The sequence below is a fragment of the Camelus bactrianus genome, chromosome 20 (genome assembly GCF_048773025.1).
Source record: "Camelus bactrianus isolate YW-2024 breed Bactrian camel chromosome 20, ASM4877302v1, whole genome shotgun sequence".
Taxonomy (NCBI): Eukaryota; Metazoa; Chordata; class Mammalia; order Artiodactyla; family Camelidae; genus Camelus; species Camelus bactrianus.
Window position 1 is genome coordinate 20,091,176 of NC_133558.1, and position 19,086 is coordinate 20,110,261.

The window sequence follows — 19,086 nt, forward strand, 5'->3', positions numbered from 1 at the left end:
GCCAGGAAAATCTGACTTTTATTTCTTAAATACTGTGAAGGAAGAGTCGGGAAATGGTCCCCAGATGATGGAGGGCCGTGGAGCAAAGAGCTAGGGATCATCAGCAAAGGCCCTGTGGGCATTAGGGAAGCGCTGGGGGCTGTAGTTAGGGTCTTCCTGCAGTCGCTTTTGTATATCAGCCCGGAGCTGGATAGAGAGCAAAGCAGGTTGGAGAGGTACTGGCCAAACCCCTACAATCCCAGCAACCACACGAAGCCATCCCTGAGGCCAACACTTCCCCAACAGCCATATACTGTCCAGTAGCCCAACATGGCATCACTGAGCCTTCCCAGATGCTACTAGGGAAAGCATCTTAAAACCATCAAACGGTAGCCCCAGACTGACCAGTTCACCTCTGAAGGAATCCAGGGAAGACGGGCCCTAGCCGAACCCCTCCCACTTGACCATCCCTATGCTACTTAACGGTAGGGGCACCTGCTGCCTGTAGCTCTCCTGAACCTCTGGTGCCTCCAGGTCCCGGCTCAGGCTCTCAGGGCTCGTCAGGGGCCGAGCTCCGGCTGCCTTAGCTGCCCGGCTCACAGCCTCTGAGAGAAGCAGCTGGGGGCCCTCACCCTGCATCATCTGGGGGGCAGGGGGTCGGGAGGGAAAAGAGGATCAACGTCAGCTCCAATGCCACCACCCAGCTCACCCTTTCCATGAGTCAACCACTGAGTCTCCATTCTAGTGGAAAGAAGGGAAATAATCCAAGTGTAGTTTTGACAGCAGAAATGCCTTCCTAATTTTGTTTGGCTCTGGCCAAAACCAGCATTTGAATTTGCTCACTTGGTCTTCAAAATAAGAGAGGCAGGATGGGTCAGGCCATCCAGCATTCACAGCCAGCTAGTCACCAGCGGAAGCCCACCTTATGGAAGCTGGGCCCTAGTCACAGGATTAGGCAACTGAGGGATGACAGCACTGCTAACAGACTAATGCAAAGGTGTGAGGTGACAACCGTGAGCAAGTCTGAGTCCCAGAAAGGTTCTGGTGTCACTTAAATGAGGAGACTAAACTAGAAAGAATTCCTTCCAGCTCTAGTTAGTTTGATTCTGAGAAGGGTATTTGGGTAATGGGGACGTCAGGGGAGAGGCAAACCAACCTTGCGTCTCTTGGCAGGCATACCACTGAGGTAGGCGTCACTCAGGGGGGGCTGTGGCTTCACCTTCCGCTGGCTCTGAATGTCCTGCTGGATAATAGGGACCCATTCCTGGGGGGGGAATGATGATGAGAAATTCCCACAAGTTTCAGCTGCCTTAGCCCACTAGGTCACCTCCTGACACTCACTGGGGGGACTGCTGCTGCCCAAGGTTCTGTCTCAGCCGAAGCTCCATCCTGTTCGTCTCGGGAGCCCCCCTCAGGAGCAGGAGGTGGACCTCGGGACATGGCCTCTTCTGCTGTTGTTCCAGGGGCTGGGGACGCATTCTCCCGCTGGGAGTCGGACAGCGGGAAGATCCAGGCTTCAGAATTCTCAGCCTCCAGCCCTTCCGCCCCAGCCCTCCACACTCCATATTATCTGGCTCCTCAACCTCTCCCTGGTACCTGAGGCTCAGGGGAAGTTCTCTCTGATCCCTGAACTTCCATTGGCTCCTCAGGAAGTGGCTGTGAAATTAGACAGAGGAGAACACCACAAAGCGCCCTCTCAGATCTCTCCAGGTCCCTCAGGTCCCCTGACCCCACAGTCCATCAGGTTCCTTACCTGGGGCGGGTCACCAACCCTACGGACGTATCTGAGGATGGCATCAGGGCCCACAGGCATGTGCTCCAGGACCACCTGAAGTCTCAGTCCCATCATAGTGGTCAGCCAGCTCACCAAGGATGGATTTACTCCACGAGACATGCGACGCTGAGGGGCAGAAAGCAGACTAGAACACAAAATGCTCAACCAGCTTTTGAAAGATATCAAAGAGTAAAGGAGGACAGTTTGGAGGGAAAAAACTGAGAATTGCAGGATACCAGAGAATGGAAACCCAAGAAAATGAAAGGCTGGGGATCTGGGGCTCAGTGATGCTTACAATTCGGCCATTGATGACAGCAGCAAGCTCCATCTGCTGTCCGCCCAAGCAGTGCAGGTTCAGGGCCAGGCATTCAAACAAGCCCTGGTTACACAATTCCAGCAAACGGGCCCCAAATCCACTGTCTGTGGGCAAGACATAAGGAAGGAACACTGGCACCCGGTAGCTGCTCTGCACATACAACACACCCCCCAACTCATCCTGGCCCAGCCAGCCCCTGACCTGTGCAGTGCATCACGTGAGCAGCAATGCTGTTAAACTGCTCTTGGAGAAATTCCAGGTTTGTCCGGATGATGTCCACACCTGGCTGAACTTGCACCAATGACTGAGACACAAGACACACAAAGACCCCAAAATCAGAAAGCCCAAGAGACTGGGAGTTGTGGGTGAAGCAGCTGGAATAGCGGCCATCCCACCTGGAGCCAGGAATGGAGGGGATGGGAGAGGGCTACTCACGAAACTTTCCCGCACGTACTCTTCTAGCCCCGTGATCAACGTGTGGGTGGCCGTCTAGGGGAGAACAGCACAGCTTTACAACAAAGCCCCACCCCTCAAGGCACTCCCCACCCCACCACAAGTCTAGGGCTTGGGCTGGAGCAGTCGCAGCTTCAGACAACAGATAAAAAAAGTCAGGAAGAAGAAAGAGAAGGTGAGAAGGAGGAGAGCTCTGGGCCCAAGGTCTTCATTTACCCGGATGTTACCAGGTGTGGGCTCCTGGCCACCCAAGTAGTGCTGGTGGAAGAAGGATCGCAGCTGGGGCTGGAGCCGCTGCAGTGGCTGGAAATGCCCGTGGAGAAGCATCACCACATCCACCATGGAAAAGTTCTGGCACAGAAGAGAGAGCAGGGCCCCAAAGAATCCTAGGGAGAGGTGCAGAAGTCAGCAGCTATCTTGAGCACTTGGCCTACCCACCAGCCCATCAGCCTCATCCCACCTTGGCAATATCCCTAAACAAAGGCCATCTACCTTCCCCTGGCTGCCCCTCCCTAGAGAAGGCCAAGGCACCCTCATTTGCTCACCAAGGGCCCCATCAGCCCCAGGCTCAAAGATGTTGCTGGATCCACTGAGGCGTTGTATGAAAGCAGCGATACTTTCACTGCTGCCAGCCCGAGCTCCCAGGGAGCCCAGCAGGGAGCTCAGTACACCCTGCACCACTGAGGTGAAAAACTCCAGCGGCAGGCTCTCAGGACCCAGACCTCCAGGACTCCCTGTGCCACCAGAAGGGGACCCTGGTGGGGGCGCCGTCTGCTGCTCTGGGGCTGGAGGTGGAGGCGGGGGTGGAGGGGGTGGAGGGGGTGGAGCGGCCGTTTGTGTTGCCTGGCCAACAAAGAAGAAATAAAGAACAGAAAATGAAGTGAGAATGGGGACAAGGACAGAAAATGGCATCAGGAAAGCACAACTCAACAGGGGTCTTGAAGACAGGGAGCTCTACTTTGGTCTCTGCTCCTTAAAGCAGAAGGTCCAGGAGTAGTTTACTCCACAGCAAAGTGAGGTCCAGAGACTACCTCTCTCCTTCTGAATGAGTCAGGTCAGAAAGCAATGACACAAATTACTATGCCTCTCTCTCTCAACCTCATTTTCCTCATCTCCAAAATGGAGGATTCTAAGTCAATACACTCCCAGGGTCCCTTCCAAGTGGCAATATAATGGCAATAAGGCACCAGTGCCCCAGGCTTGGGAACAGGAAGGGGGAAGTAGAGAGCAATGCAGTCTCTCACCTGCAGGAAGTCAGTCATGCCCTGGAGAAAGGCAGGGACACCAGGCATCGCCACAGTGATGGTGGGAGAAGCCATGCCAGGCCCTGCAGCCCCTGGCCCTGCAGGCCCCAGCAGGTTCCCCAGGAGCTGAGAGAATTGAAGATCAGAGGCAGAGGGCTGAGGGGGGGGAGGCTGGGCAGGGCCCCCCGGGGCAGGGCCAGCTGTGGTAGCCGTGTTGGTAGTGCCAGCACTGGCCGAAGCAGTGGCAGGGGCTGGAGGTGGAGCCATTCCTGGGGTCCCCTGAGCTGTAGAGACCAAAAGAAAAACGTTGAAATCTGAAGAAAAACAAGACACCACAGGATCTCCATTCTGGCCTTCCCAGCAGGAAGGCAAGAACAGAGAAATATGGAGAACTGGGAAGCGGCCAGTGAAGAGACCGGGAGGGGAACACCGGCCTTCAGAGCCATGGAGACCTCTTCAGTTCAAGCTAGGGAAGAACGAAGACTCACCCACAAGGACAGGCTGCATAAGAAGCTGCCCCACAAGGCCGCTCACCATCTGGGCTAAAGACGCATTGGTCCCCAGACCAGCGCCCGGCTGAGGGGAAAGAAGGGGAGGCTTTCAGTCTTGGCTTCTCCATGCCCCACCACAGAATTTCCTCCTCACCTTCTTTCCCACTGGGACTCCGCCACCTCACTTACCAGAGCCCCCGAGACAGGGGGCCCCCCAGGATGGGAAGGCCGAGCCTGGGGAGGGGTGGGCCGGGCAATCACCACCCGGGTCGGAGCTGTTGGGAAGCCTGGCACCTGCTGTCCTGTAGGGGGCAGAGGGGAGAGACCGAAGAGGGCTGAGGGCCGGGCCCTTGCCCGCCAGCCGACGATACCAACACCATGGACCGGGCCCCACCGCCCAGGCTTCCCCTTTCTGGTCATTACCTGTGGCCGCGGAGGCAACAGCTGCCACCATGGCCTGATGAGTGATCTGGTGGGCGACGGCGTGCATGAACTCAGGGGGCAGGGAGGGCAGCTGGATGAGGGTGGAGCCTGGGGGGTGGGTCTGATGTAACCTTGAACCTGGACCCCCTTCAACCCACCCACTTGGCTCTACCCCGTCTCTACCCAGAGCTCAACCTGCTCTGATGCCCTCACTCTTACCCAGGGTCTGGCCATGACCAGGGGGTCCTAGGGGGCCAGTGGGAGCACTCGGAACTCCACCAGGCTGTGTGCCAGAATCTGGGCAAGAAGACAGAGAGAGTGGCCCTGAGACAGGCAGGGCCAAGGCCTAACTGTATCCTCCTGAGATCAGCAAGCTGCAGGCCTTCACTCCCTCAACCAGAAAGCCCACCTTTCACTCCATCTAGACACGGAGGAGACACTTCCTTCATCGTGCAAACAACTCTCCAAGGACAAGCAGTTCTTCCTGCCCCTCGCCGTACACGCCAACTCAAAGAGCTTCTGCTCTGGTCTCAGTTACTGCTGACAGCCCTGGCCTCTTGCTCCCTTGCCCTGGCTCTCTCATACCTCAGTTCCAGCCCGACCTCCCTCATCGCGCTGCTCTTCTCTCTGCTGGCAACTGCTCCTAACTCACCTTGAATGTTCATGTGCATCATGACCACGGGTTCCACGCTCTGGTGGGAAATCCGGATGACCCTCGGGTGGCTGGCAGTTGGAGGGGGAGCTGGCCCTGGTGGGGAAGCCCCCTCGGTCGAAGACTCCACAGTGGTCGAAGAGGGAGCCAGGGAAGAGGCCTGCCCAGGACCAGGGGGAGGTGTCTCTGCATTGGGAGTTGGGGGGGGCCGAGTCCCATTCCCCGTCATGGTCACAGTGGTCCCCACATTGATCTGGAGGACACAGATGAACAGGGCAGCAGTGAGAAAAACCCCAGAGCTTAACCCAGAGCAACCCATGAGATACTTCTAAATTCTCCATCCTGCCTAACAATATGTTTCCAAAGTCTGACCCTTTCTAACCTGCCTTGCGCCGACAGCTTCTCTGGGTCATCCTATCAACAGCCCTCCATTGTCTCTCAGCCGGGATTCCTCTGACCCACCTGGATGGGGATGGCTGCCTGCTGGAGCACCATGGGGGTGGTGTAGTGAGACATGGGCCGGACCACATGCAGGTGGCGGGGGGGCGCACAGGCCAGATTGCAGCGCAGGTCTGACAACGCCACAAAGGTGTTGCCCAGCAGCCGCAAGCTCTCGCCAACCAAGTTGATCAGGCGCTGGTCCTCTTCACGGCCCTCTTGCTGTAGTCCCAAGGCCAAACACAGAAAAGCAGAAAACATTAGGCTGGCATTCACCTTGCTAACAAAACCACCACCTTGAGAATATCATGTCCTCTACATCTTCAAGCATATCCTTGGGAGCCTCTGGGTAGATCAAATCTTTGCCAATAAGTTCTATTCTACACACATAGTTTCCTATCAAAATAAACCCTACAATAAATCAATAAGGTATCATCTGCTAATCTGTTAGTTTTTTTTTATGTTTTTATTGAAGTGTAATCAATTTGCAATGTTAGTTTCAAATGTATCCCTTATTTCCTAAACTTCCTAAATAAGTTGAGGGACCAAAAGGTTGCAAGAACAGTGGTTATCATTAAGATCCTCACCTTCTCTGTCAGGAAGGGAAGATCCCTTACTTGCAAGTCCAGAGAGAAACCATTTTGTTACAAGTCCAGAGAGAAACAATTTTGTTGCAGACAATGTGTTTTGTAGGGGGAAGGGGTGATCTGCATTTCACCCTGTTCCACCTGGAGTAGTGGAGGTGGGGGGCGGGCGGGGCTCACATTGTTGTTGTAGTCCGTTGTGGCAGCAGCACCCAGAACCTCATAGTAGCGCTGCAGGAAGGGCTGGAGGCGGCTCTCAAGCCGCTGCAGCTCCTGAAGCACCTCGACATACTCCGCGGGGGAAGGATGGCTGTGTGCAACCCCAAGAGGCAGTAAGCCAAGGTTTTCCTTAGATTCCCAACCTCACATGCCCACCCTGTCTCTTCCTGGCTTCCCAAACCCCTGACCCAATCCTTCCCAAACTAGCAGAGCTTCTGTTCTTTAACCCCACCCAGGGGAAGATGGGGAGAGGAAAATAAACCGCTTCCACCCTCCCCACCACACTTATCCTGTACCTACAATGGCGAAAATCTAACTGAAAAAGAGATGGGGCCTGGATGAACTCAGAGGAAAGAATCTCCATCAGGCTCAGGAAGCACCATTTGGATTTCCTTGCCCCAGAGAGGGCAGGGCTTCTGGCTCAGCAGCCAGTCCTAACTTCATTTACCTACTACCCCCTGCCCCTCAACACCAACCCTCCAAGGAAGACTTCCAAGCAATTCTTCCTCTCCCATCAGACCCCTCCTGGTCCCCATACGTTACTTAGAATCCCCAACCCACTCCCACCCCAAAAGGTTCCCTCCATCTCTCACTTGGGTGCATTTGTCTCTGGGGCAGGTGTTGCGCCCGCTGGGGCTGGGCCGGAAGGGGTGAGCTCCGGGCTCTGGGCGGGGGCACGCTCCTCCACTTCCTCTGCCTCCATGGGCTCCCGAGGAGGCACTTCACTTTCGACTGGTTCTGATGTTTGAGAGCTCAAGGCTACTGGCTCCGGGGCCACAGCTGGTATCTGAGGGGGTGGCTGACTGTGCTGTGCTTGGGACCCTCCTCGGCACTGCAGGTGGAGAGAGTCAGGACACCAAAGGCAGGATGAGACTGCGGCAGAGGCTTACCCAGGTCGAAGCGGACTGAGTAGAGAAGCTGTGCTGACCAGGCTCCCTGGAGGCAGGGGTCCTCATCTGTATCTCTGACCCCCTAGCAACCAGTGTAAAGCTTAAACAAATCAGATGTGTGACAAATATCTGTAATACCTGCAAACAAATTACTAAAGAAAAGTAAGCATTGTAGTTCCCTACCCACCAAGAGAAGAGAAAGAAAAGGCCACTGGTTGCAGCTGCAGTACAAACTAACGGAGTTAGCCCACCCCCGTATCAAACACGCTAAGACATTTTTAAAAAGCACAGAATCCTTATTTAATTGAAAAGACATATTGTGAGTTATCTGACAAGTCTGCAACAAACTTCTCAGATACCAGGTATCTGGGGATCAGCAGGGACAAGACAGTCTCACAAAGCTACTTTTTCTGCCCGAAAGAATAAAGATTGCAGAGAAAAGACCAGATTAGAAAGAAAGAATCCAGTGGATGTGGCCAGTCATGTCCTCACCCTTGGGCTGAGAGAAAAGGGGTAGGGAGGATGGGAAGAGAGACAGACAGACCCTAGCCGGCCTTGCCCACTCACCTCCATCCGGGATAGTAAGGTCTGTATGTCCCTGATCATGTGCTGGGCCATCACCAGCCGGACTCGGGGCTCACTCTACAATAAGAGAAGGAAAAATCAGGGCAGGCTTGGAATAAAGCCATGAGCTCCACAACCAGGTCCCAGCCATTTCCTCAGCCAGATCCGCCCCCACCTCATGGCCTCCTTCTCCCAGATCCCCTTCCCTGACCCTCCCAGGCCCCGGGATACCTGAATCGGGGCCTGTTCCATGTTGATGTGAACATCCACAGCAGAGCCGTCACTCTGGGGAAAGGGTAAGGGAAGTTGCTCTGGGAGAAGCCAAATACTAAGGTCCCCCACACTTCCAACTGGTTCTCTGGAGCCCCACCCACTATCTTCTCAAAGACAAAGACTATATTATCAGACCACAGGGCCCTCCAAACCCAATCTAAAAACTGAGAAACCGGTCTTATGAGGTCTTGGCTGCTACCACTACCAAAACTACACTCTCCCACAAAAACCCTCCCATGAGGAACACAAGCTTACAGGAAGATTGAAGGTTCCAACCATGACATAGCTGTTGGCATTCCGGTCATGAACAGAGGCCCCAGGCCCCCGAGTACCAGGCGGGGGTCCCCCACCATGGGTAGCTGAGGCAGACCCTGTTCCAGAAGATGCCCCAAAAGGGAGCTGAAGCTGAGGAGGAGCCCGTTCTACCAGGTGGATAACCTTTCCCCCAACATCTGCAGGAAGAAAAGATACACACCAAAACATTGTAACATTAGGTAAACCCAAAGCCTCAGCTCAGGACTCTGGACAACTGCCTCAGCCTCTGAATGGCCTCCCCCACTCCCTTACTGTATTCTTGGAGCTTCTTATCATCCTGCAGAACTCGTCCCTGATAGATGAGTCGTTGTTTCTCAGAAGGGATGCTGACAGAGGCAGCAATGTGCTCCTTAAACTCCTTTACATTCATCTGTAAGGAAGAGACATGAATAGGAAGCAGGGAATGGAAGAAAACAGGAAAGATAGAAGAGGGACAACTGACTTGTGAGGGCTAAAAAGCCATCCCATCATAAAATCACTACCTATTTGTCTTAATTGTGAGGTAATCATTGTGCAAAGCCCTGAACTAAGGCAACACCTGTCAAAATACTTACGATACACATAGGGAACTGCAGGTTATATGCCTAGTGAAAATTACAGGGCTGAAAAACAGAAAAGACGACTGACATTCCCTTTTCTCCTCCTCTGCCTGGCTCCCAAAGGAATGTGTCTAAAGATACCAAAGGAATGTGTCTAAAGATACCAGTGACCCCTTCTCAAACACAAAATGATACAACTCTGTAATCTTAAAGATACAAACGCTGACAAAGAAAATGGAGTGGAGAATCAGGTTAAGGTGGGAAGACTGAGCCAAGATGAAAGAAAAGGGATCAAAACAGAAAAACTTTTGTCCTAACCATACAACTGACTCTTGGGAAGCACCAAGCTGTTTACATACATCTAATTACAAAAGCCTATATGGTTTCCTTAAAAACAGGTAACACGTTTTAAAACAACAGAACAACTCCCTCATGATTTTGTCTCCAATAATGACATAGATAGCTGTATTCCTGCCATTAAGCTCAAAAAACCTAAAATACATCGTAAATATTAGTAATTCCACTCAAGAGTCTATTAGGGCTCTTCCTGCATTATGAGCTCCATTTTCTCTACTTTAAAAACAACAGTTTTTGTTTGTAAGACACACTTGCACTTTAGGTCTATGTGTTCTGTTTCCCTTCCAAAAGGCAGGAGCCATGTCCGTCCCTTTGGCTGGGATTCGTTCACGATGTTGGCATACAGATTCCTCCCTCCTTCTTTCCCTTTGCATTTTTATTGAGGTGGAGGAAGGCAGAAGAAAATCTGCCTCACCCAACAGAAACCATAGAGGTAACATCAGGAAATGCTCTGCCTACAACATGAACAAAGGATTCAATGAAAGGAAATTTGAAGACCAGAAAATCAGACTCTTCTCTCAAGCTAAGGAACCTACAAGAGAAAGAGTTAATGGATGTCTTCCAGAAGTACTGGGTTCTCACCTGGGCCCCCACAATAAAGGTCCGGGTCTGTGAGTCCAGGGTCTTCACCAGCACCTCCAGGCTGTCAGGCTCCTTCACAGTGGTACTGGTACTATCATTAGACTCCATGGCCGACAGCTGTCTAAGGAAGAATGGAAAGGAGGCGGCCCGCTGTCGCCCAAGGCAGATTTTTATGTACCCGGAAGCCTCCCCGGCCCAAGACTCCGCCCCAATGCCTAAGGAGTTTCTCCCACACAAGCACACACACTCACACCCGCCCCCATCCCTCTTCTGATTCCGGGGCACAGGGAGAGAGACACAAAGGGCAAGAGATCGACGGCACACGGAGCTGGAGGACGGGAGGTGGGAGGGGCTCCACGAAGCCAATCACAATAAGGGAGGGCCAGTCGGGCTAGAAAGCAGCGAAGGAAGGAAACACAAAACCATTGTCATCACCAGTCGCGACAGGACAAGGGCCCAAGAAGTCGGCAAACCCTGGGACAACGCAAGAGCGAGGGTCGCGCCAGACCTGGCGGAGAAAGTGGTTTCGCGCGCACGCGCGCCACGCCACGCCCATCGAACCCGCCTAAGTCACGATAAACCCGAGATGACGGACACTCACTGAGGGCCAGACCGGCCAGCTGACTGCCCTTCTCTTCCGCCTTCCCTCGGTGCTCTAGCAAAGCGGCCCAACTAATACACCAGACTCAACACACCAAACACACACAGCGCCAGCCAGCGGCTCCGCCCCCGACTTCCCCACGGGACCGTCACTTCCGGTCTCCCCCAACCTGCCACCGACGGCCACTTCCGTTTCCCCAATAGTATTTGGGGATCGCGAGGCGGTACTTCCGGCTCCCCCCAGTTCCCCAAGCTTTACTTTTGTGGGGCACGACGAGAAAGTCCGCGGCCCCAAATAGTAAGCTTCTGCGGCCGAGACGGGCCGGGGCCGGCCTAGATGGGAGGGAGCCGAGCACCCCGAAGAGCCGCCGCCGCCGCCGTCGCCCGGGGGACCGTATTGCGCCTGCGTGCGTCGTACTACGTAAGCGTACAGAGTTAGGCACCGCCCCACCCCCGCCGGCGGTGTTCCTTTCTCCCGTGCGCGCGCTTGAGCAGTAGGGAGTTGTGGTGGCCACTATAAATGCCTGAAAAAATCAATTACCATATGGGACTCTTCGACTGCCTGGAGAGGTGCACTGAACGGCTGTATGGATCTTGGAGTTGGGAGACTGGAGACTATGTCTCGCCAATCTATGTGAACGTCTTGGCCTGCAGAGAATTTGAGGTGGCACTGTCCTGGCCACCTAGAATTCTGTCCGCCTCTCACTATCCCCCTCGCTGCGACACTCTTTCCGCGCCTCCGGAAGTCACTCTTTACCTAGGCAGTTGGAGGTGGTTCTCGAGCTGACTTGCGTGTGGTGGCGTCGTTGGGCTCGAGCTCGGTTTCGCCCGGTGGGCATCTTGCGAGTTTGGGCGCCATGTTCTTCCTCTGCGGTGTGCGGCCGAGGGGACACGCCATGTTTTGGAGAAGCTAAGGATTTACTACCTTTCAAGACTTTTGTCTGAAAAAAAAAAAAAAAAAGGACGCCTCCGAGTTTGGGAGTTGGGAGCAAATGGAGTCTGACTGAACCGAAACACAAGGCTCTGACCCTGGGGGATTGAAAGGGCCGCCTGAAGGCTTTTGCGCGCCGGGAGCCGCGGGGGTTACTGTCCCTGTGTCCTCTTCTGTCTCCACTTTTCGGGCAAGGGCCTCGGCCCGCGGTCCTGCCGGGGTGCCTGCCTTCGTGCCCAGCTTTTCTGGGATTTGTAGTTTATCCCCAAGGCCCAGTACTGTTTCAATTAAGAGTTCTAATAAGCACCTATTTAGTGAGCCCCTGGTTTGTGTCAGCCAATTTGCTGAGGAGTTCAGGTACTGTCATTTAAAAACCTTTCAACATTTGAGACGGTTATTACATCCATCTTTAGGCGAATGTAAGTGGCAGAACCGACAAATCCAGGCCTACCAGACTCCTTTGGGTCAAACACTTATACTGTAGTGCCCCCATAACTTGTATTTTAGTTTTTTATTGTAAAAAGATGTCAAACATGACTCCATAACAATACAATGAAACCTCAAATACCCATCACCCAAATTTTGTTCTTTTAACTAAATCATAAGCCCATAGCAAGCCTCACCTCTGAGAACAAATCTTTATGACAGTCTGTGGGTTATAAAGGAAGCCCCAATTTTCATTGCATTAACTGCTCCACCCACTTGGCACTACCCAATGACTACCTCTTGATAATTCTTTCCTTACCTCCTGTTGAGAACTTAATACCCACCAGAGACTATAATAAGTGCTTTACAATCATTAGTATTAATTATAGCGAATATTTACTTTGGACTTAACCATGTGCAGGCCGTTGCTAAGGGTTTTATGTGCATTCTCTCTTTTAATCGAATGAGACCAATGATTTGCTAATTTTACAGATGAAAAAGCAGGCATAAAGATGAATAAAATTGTACAATATCTAATAAGTAGTAGATTCACTCTCCTGACCCCAATGTCTATTCATTTTAACCACTAGGTTACATGGATTCTTACTCGTAGTAATAAACCAGAGAATGAATTCATGTGTCGGCAGACTTTTCGGGGGAGGGGGTATACATATTGCCTCCCCAGTTATCAGCTTCAGAGAGAAAGCCTCCCATTCATCATGCTCTAGCACTTGGTTCATACCTGTTCTAAAGCACTTACCAGGTTGTACTAAAATGATTTGTTTACATAGCTAGTTTTCCTCTGACTGATTCTTCAAGGCCAGGAACTGTCTTACTCATTTTTATGTTCCCAGGGCTTAGCCAGTTCCTAACAAACAGCTGGGACCTAAAAACAGTTTGCTGAGTGAATGTATGAAAGAATCAATCCACCTCTCTTCAGTGCTGCACAGCGCAGCAGATATCCAGGGTTGAAAGACCACAGGCTTCTACCTGGAGGGCTCAACTCTCCTTAAAACTCCTGAGAAATCCTGGACATGCCAGGATGTATTGTGAAGTGGTTACATTCAGTAGAGGAGAAGACCCAAACACTGTAAGTAATCCAGGCTTGGGTTGGAAAACAAGGTTGAAGTTACTCATTAGCAGGTGAAGGATCAAGGGTCAAGGCAAGGGGGCTGGAAGCAGAGTGGACTGAGCAGCCAGTGGGGGAGAACAGTTAAGACACCAGCCACTCCAGGCAGAGCACCAGCTCCTCCTTCCTGAAGATGTTCCACCAAATTTGGGCAGCTGTACTCTACCTCTATGGCATTCTTCTTAACTCCATCTACCAGTGCCCTGAGCACAGTCAATTGACACCTCAAGGAGTGGATGGGAAAGAGGTATGGACTGAGAGTTCGGGAAGCTTGGGGTGGGGAGGGTCTGAGGGATGACCAGAAAGCCACACTGGGAAAGGAAGTGGGGAAGAGGTTGCAGGTGTTGTGATGATAATGGCAAGAACAAGTAAAGAAATATTAGTGCTGTGGCCATCATTGTGAAGACATGGTGCAATTGGATGGGGCTGGGGGCAGGTTTACTGAGGAGGGGCAAAGAGGAAAAGTCATTTAATGACTCCCATCTCGTGGATCCAACCCCCAGTTGGAAAAAGGCCAGCCAACACCTTCACTTGTAAGTATTGCAGTCCTGATTAACGAACAGGTTGGATGGATTCTGTAGTGGGACCCACCTTCTTCTGCTCCCCTGTTGTCTCTTCAGTTCCCAGAGCCCCACCTTGGCCGGTGGTTCTTTATCGCAGGGGCAGCTCCCACCAAGGAGGAGTTGGCGACTTTTGACCCTGTGGACAACATTGTCTTCAACATGGCTGCGGGATCTGCCCCCATGCAGCTCCAGCTTCAAGCTACCATCCGCACGTGAGTGGTGAGGAGGCAGAGGCACTAGTAGGTGCAGTCTCTGCCCCAGGTGAGAGCACCCACCCAGAAAGAGCTGGGCTCTTTGGTATAGCCACTATCCTTGGCCCATTGAGTTCAATAGCTCTATTAGTTTCCCTCTGGAGAGAGATGGACCTAACCATCCCCCAAAGGGGACCCAGGCTTCAAGGAGGAATAAGATGGAATAAATAGAGGCTGGTCCTGAGTGGTTGAGGGGTCACTCAGTCTTTTCTCCTTGCCACCACCACCTCTGCAGGAAGAATGGGCTGTGTGTGCCCCGGAAATGGATCTACTACCTGTCTGAAGGGAGCACAGATCTCAGAACTGAAGGTTGGTTCTCTCCAGCCCTTGCTCTCCCCAAGCCTCCTGGGCTTGCTTGGTTTTGCATCGCTGTCCTCACACTTCCTCCCACCCACCCTGACAGGCCGCCCTGACATGAAGACCAAACTCTTCTCCAGCTCATGCCCAGGCGGAATCATGCTGAAAGAGACAGGCCAGGGTTACCAGCGCTTCCTTCTCTACAGTGAGTGGGGATGCCAGGCAGGAAGGGTTGGAGGGAAGCATGGTGAGGTTGCAGGGGCAAGAGAGCCCCTTCCTCTGGGCCCTGTGACATCATCCCAAGAAGGGCTGGGTGCTTCCATGAGGTTCTCACCAGAGGTGGTGCTTAGAAGCAGGGGATTTGACAGACCTGGGCCTGCTCTGTCCATTCAGATCGCTCACCACACCCCCCTGAGAAGTGTGTGGAGGAATTCCAGTCCCTGACCTCCTGCCTGGACTTTAAGGCCTTCTTACTGACTCCCAGGAATCAAGGTGAGGGGGTAAAGTCTCACAGAAGACAACTAGGACTCACCAAGTCTTCTGTGAGACCTGGTTGAAAGGGACTCAAGTGGGCATAGGGGCTGGGCAAAGGCTGGCATCATCAGACTGGCTGTGTTGACACCTCTATTTGTGTCATAGGCTGTGATGGCACCAGAGAAAGTAATCATGGGCTCTGGGCTACTCAAAAGAGAGGTTTCTGATTTTGCAGTGGATAAAGGGGGTGAAGGGTCAGACACGGTGCAGAGGTCTGCAGGGCAAAAAGGCCTCAGAGACCCTCTTCTCTGAAATGCGGGAATGAGGGAGTGCATTCTTCCTCATCTCACTACCACCAGCCTTACCTCTCTCCTTGGGTTTCCTTCCTTTCCATCTTTTTCTCTTCATCCTCCTCCCACCAGAGGCCTGCGAGCTGTCCAGTAACTGACCTGTGGCTTCATCTGTACCCCCAGATGGATACAATAGAAGCTGACATTGTAGTAGGGGAGAAGCTGGAAAATCCCAACTCCCTTTCAAGGGTAATAAAGGTTTTTCAATCCTCATCTAATTTAGGGGGTTTGTCTCTAGACATTAGTCCCACTCCCTCCATTTCAATATTTCCCTGGACCTTCTACCACATAAACCCCCAGTTGGACGGCGTCAGGAAGGACACTTGGCAGTAACTCTTACTTTGTAGTGGTATATTGAGGATTTGGTGTGACAGAGTTATTTATTGCTGAGTGAGCAAATCTCTAACCACCCCCCCCCCCCGCCCCAGTGGGGTCTGCAGACTCCAGTGCTCCCCATACTGCCTGTCTGAGCTGACAGCCCCTCTGAGCTGGCCCTCCTGCTAACAATGCCTGCACAGTCCCCATTCCCTCTGGCTACTGGGAACACCCAGATCCTCCCTGCAGGCTCCATCACCTATAGGACCCCATCCAGACCCCCTAATTCACCCACCTAGCAGTGCCACTCCTCCCTAGATGGTGCAGATCCCAGGATCCAAGGGATACCTTGAGTCTCTCAACCACCCTCTTACCCTATCCAGAGATCTATCTGTCATACCTCTGGTCTCCTCCACCCCTGGAGAGTTTTGAAAGGTAGAGAGGGACTTTTAGTCTTTATTCTCCACCATCACACTTTTTTTTTTTTCTTTTAAAAAGTGGAGGTGGAAAAAAAAATAACTGGAGGTGGGAGAAATGTAAAAGCAAAAATTAACAACAGCTGGTGAATTCAAGGGCAATGCCCTCACTGTCCATAAACAGACACCTAAACAGTTCTATTCTCTCCTGTGTGTGAAGGGGGGCTCTGTGCCCTCATACTCTGGGGTTTCTACCCCATCCCTGAGGTCCCTGTGCTTACAATCTAAATCATGCCCCCCACTCTCCTAAAGGCCACACTGTGTTCACCCTTGCTCCCACCTCACTGAGGATGGGGCCATGGGACACACCCCACCCTGTGGTCACAGCCCCTTTCCTGGGTCTCCCCTCTGCTCCTCACCCTCCCTCCCCAGCTTCTCGCCCTCCAAGTCAATGGCCTCCTCATCCCCACTGGGCTCCCGGAGGCTGACAGCCAGCACCAGGGCCTGTAGAAGACCAAAGAGGCAGGCAAAGTGCAGGGGGTGAGCGGTAAGTAGGCTCAGAACAGCATGGAGCCCATGCAGGGCAGCCAGGAAGGACAGTAGCCCATGTAGCCAGAGGCCCAGTGGTCCACGCAGGCCCAGCGCGTCCAAGGCTGCCCGCAATGGCCTTGAGCATAGCCCCAGCAGGGCTGAGGCCAGTAGCTCCAGCAGGTGCAGGGTCAGGTTGGTAGAGATCTGCAGACATTCCTCTGGGCCCCCCAGGTACTGATAGGGAGCCCCTGGTTCCCCCCGCAGCCAGCCCAGCAGCTTCTGACGCCGACCAGGCTTCTCCAGTGGGGCTTCAGGCCCAGAGGGGCTCAGTCCCTCTTCAGGGGACACTCCAGGTTTCCTGGTGCCACCTGAGTCCACAGGATCCCATCCCAGTTTGGGAATGGCCTGTCCAGCCTCCAGTCTCCCAGACCCTTGAGTGCTAGAGACAGTCTTGTTCCACTTGAAAGAATCCATTCTTTTGCTCTCCAGTTGCTCAACTTGGGACTCCCTGCTTGGTTCTGGAGCAGCCCCAGAGCTCGTCTGTGCACCTGAGTCCTTGGTCTTGGGAGGCCCCAGGTCTCCCATGGTTTCTGGGGCACTGTCCCAGTCACTCCCTGAATTCTCGGAGGAGCTGTCCATCTGTCTGGGTTCTGGGGCAGGCAGGTCAGGCCTCGTTGGTTTCCGGCGGCCCCAGGGGCGAGGTAGCCAGCCACCAAGCCGTCGCAGGAACATGGCTGGGGTGTGTAATGAAGCCCCAAATTCTGGTGCTGCTTCCTGGCACTGCTTAGACTCTCAGGTTTGAGGGCTGAAGTTCTCCTCAGAAGCCAGAGTCTGTTCAGGCTCAGAACAGGTATCTGCCTGGTGTGTCCTACTCTGAATTCAGAAGTGGCTCCCCACTTCCCTGGATGGTTATGCAGCCTCAAACGTGGCAGGTGGCTTGTTTCCTTTTCAGTTTTGAGGTAAAGTTAGGCACATCCAAATTTATTAACCACCACCACAATCACCACCACCACCACACAAGATTCCGAAAGTCTCGGGATCTGACAAAGCCTGGGTCACCCCCACAGTGTCCTCCCTGTTTTTCCGGGTTTCTTTCCCAGCAGGCAGCACCCCAAGTTTCACTCACCAAGGCCACGCCCCAAGGTGCCCCAGAAAATGGGGAGGCGGTGCTCCATCCAAGAAGGAAGGAAGGAAAGGTGGCCCCGGGTCCTAGGTGCTCCCGACTGAGGGAGTTCTGAACTGCTATCCTAAAGGAGCTCAGGAGTAGGAAGTCTATTAGGTGGATAGGGGGAGAGCTATCCGGCAAACTCCAGCCAGCAGCGTTCGTCCCTTGATTCAGAGGGCTGTGAATCCTGTAAGTAGCCCCACCGGTCTCCGAGCACACAGCTGAGACTCAGCTTCAGCAAGGTCAGGTTGGAGGGTTCCTCGGAGCTCTCGGTCGAGAGGCAAAGCGCGGGCCTGCGTGGGGAGCCAGGCATCCGGGCGCTGCAGCCCCTCCCGGACCCAGCGTCGGGGCCGCGGCCTCGCGGAGCCGCCCGGAGCCAGCCGCAGAGCCCGGAAGCAGCAGCACAGGGACTACAGGGACAGACGGGGGCGGAGCCCGAAGCTCACGGGGAGGACCCTGCCGACCGACCGCCCCCGCGCCCCCGCGCCGCTTGTGCGCGCCGTCAGAGCGCACCAGGCCGTAACACGGCGCGGAGCCGAGGTCGCTGGGGGCCAGTAAATCCAGCCTTCCATTTTCGTCGCCCAGAGGTCCCGGGACCACCAGTGTCCCCTAAACTCGCCCACTCCCATTAGTCTCCTGCCTTTGAGTTCTTCCCCGTATCCCCCACCATTCCTTCTCTTAAAGTCCAAGATTTCATTAAAGGATTTTCTGGAAAAGAAAGCTATGAGAGAAGGCTTGGGACTTGAGTAGCCCTCCGCCCATCCATGCATATTTACCTCCTAGATTTGACAACAGCGAGGTCTTCTTTTGCCTGGTACCTGGTATGAGCAGCATAAGGGAGGAGGGAGAGAGGGAAATTTGGGAAAGACAAGTATAGACAAATAGGATGTACTTCCAGCCCTCAGTTTTCAGGTAGCAGAATGAAGAATCTTGGCTTAAAATGCAGATCTGGAAGGCCAGAATTCTGATCCCAGTTCAGCAATAGCTTACAGACTTCATAATCAGGCCCTCCTATCACACTGGCCTCTTCCTCCAAGACCCTACCCACTCTCATCATCTTTGAGCCTTCTCTGACTTCTACCACCGTGCATTGTATTTTATCACATACAGTCTCCTCCTCCAGCTGTGAGCAACCCCAAGACTGGGAGTATCTTTCATTCCTACTTTTAGTGCATAGCACATGAACTTCTATGTGAAATCAGTGATTGAATTGGCTAGAGTGGTCAGATGATTTCTGGGGGAGGCTAGACTTGCACAGAGATGGGTAATTGCTGGTTCAGGGATTGAAAGAATAGGTGGTGACACAACATTGTAAACTGACTATACGTCAATAAAAATATATTTAAAACAAAGGAAAGGAAAGGAAGAAAAAGGAAAGAAAGGAAGAAAGAAAAGAAAGGGAAAGAAAGAAAAAGGAAAGAAGGAAAGAAAGAAGGAAAGAAAAGGAAGGAAGAAGGAAGAAGAAAGAAAAAAGAAAAAGAACGAAAAAGAAAGGGAGAGGAGAGGAAGGGAACGGAAAGGAAAGGAAAAGGTGGGTCCCTCAAG

The 19,086-nt window shown here is 53.1% G+C and overlaps 3 protein-coding genes across 18 annotated transcripts; 1 reads left to right on the forward strand and 2 right to left on the reverse strand.

The window, feature by feature from the left end:
* BAG6 (BAG cochaperone 6) lies at positions 1-11,105 on the reverse strand. 15 transcript variants are annotated; one of them, XM_010961517.3, is made up of 26 exons: positions 10,953-11,105; positions 10,094-10,214; positions 8,868-8,985; positions 8,556-8,752; positions 8,259-8,312; positions 8,031-8,105; positions 7,167-7,405; positions 6,535-6,664; positions 5,795-5,992; positions 5,333-5,585; positions 4,900-5,004; positions 4,681-4,788; positions 4,447-4,559; positions 4,255-4,342; positions 3,767-4,050; positions 3,068-3,365; positions 2,739-2,908; positions 2,505-2,558; positions 2,271-2,373; positions 2,049-2,173; positions 1,733-1,879; positions 1,576-1,635; positions 1,321-1,464; positions 1,136-1,243; positions 475-621; positions 1-186 (listed from the first exon to the last, which is right to left on the reverse strand). In XM_010961517.3, exons 2-26 carry the CDS (start codon positions 10,199-10,201, stop codon positions 91-93), a joined length of 3,522 nt encoding a protein of 1,173 aa, XP_010959819.1. In that variant the 5' UTR covers positions 10,202-10,214; positions 10,953-11,105; the 3' UTR covers positions 1-90. The 15 variants fall into 15 exon arrangements, with proteins under 15 accessions (XP_010959819.1, XP_045377554.1, XP_010959822.1 ...); XM_045521598.2 differs by having other exon boundaries at positions 10,094-10,210; positions 10,953-11,088; XM_010961520.3 differs by having other exon boundaries at positions 10,864-11,021.
* A 144-nt stretch (positions 11,106-11,249) lies between these two features.
* APOM (apolipoprotein M) lies at positions 11,250-15,332 on the forward strand. 2 transcript variants are annotated; one of them, XM_010961515.3, is made up of 6 exons: positions 11,250-13,426; positions 13,840-13,954; positions 14,229-14,302; positions 14,397-14,495; positions 14,684-14,782; positions 15,187-15,332. In XM_010961515.3, the coding sequence occupies exons 2-6, from the start codon at positions 13,902-13,904 to the stop codon at positions 15,210-15,212; spliced, it is 351 nt and encodes a 116-aa protein (XP_010959817.1). In that variant the 5' UTR covers positions 11,250-13,426; positions 13,840-13,901; the 3' UTR covers positions 15,213-15,332. The 2 variants fall into 2 exon arrangements, with proteins under 2 accessions (XP_010959817.1, XP_010959816.1); XM_010961514.3 differs by having other exon boundaries at positions 11,256-13,426; positions 13,800-13,954.
* A 535-nt stretch (positions 15,333-15,867) lies between these two features.
* C20H6orf47 (chromosome 20 C6orf47 homolog) lies at positions 15,868-17,973 on the reverse strand. The gene has a single exon (XM_010961513.3). It carries the CDS (start codon positions 17,106-17,108, stop codon positions 16,227-16,229), a length of 882 nt encoding a protein of 293 aa, XP_010959815.1. The 5' UTR covers positions 17,109-17,973; the 3' UTR covers positions 15,868-16,226.
* Positions 17,974-19,086: the final 1,113 nt, after the last annotated feature.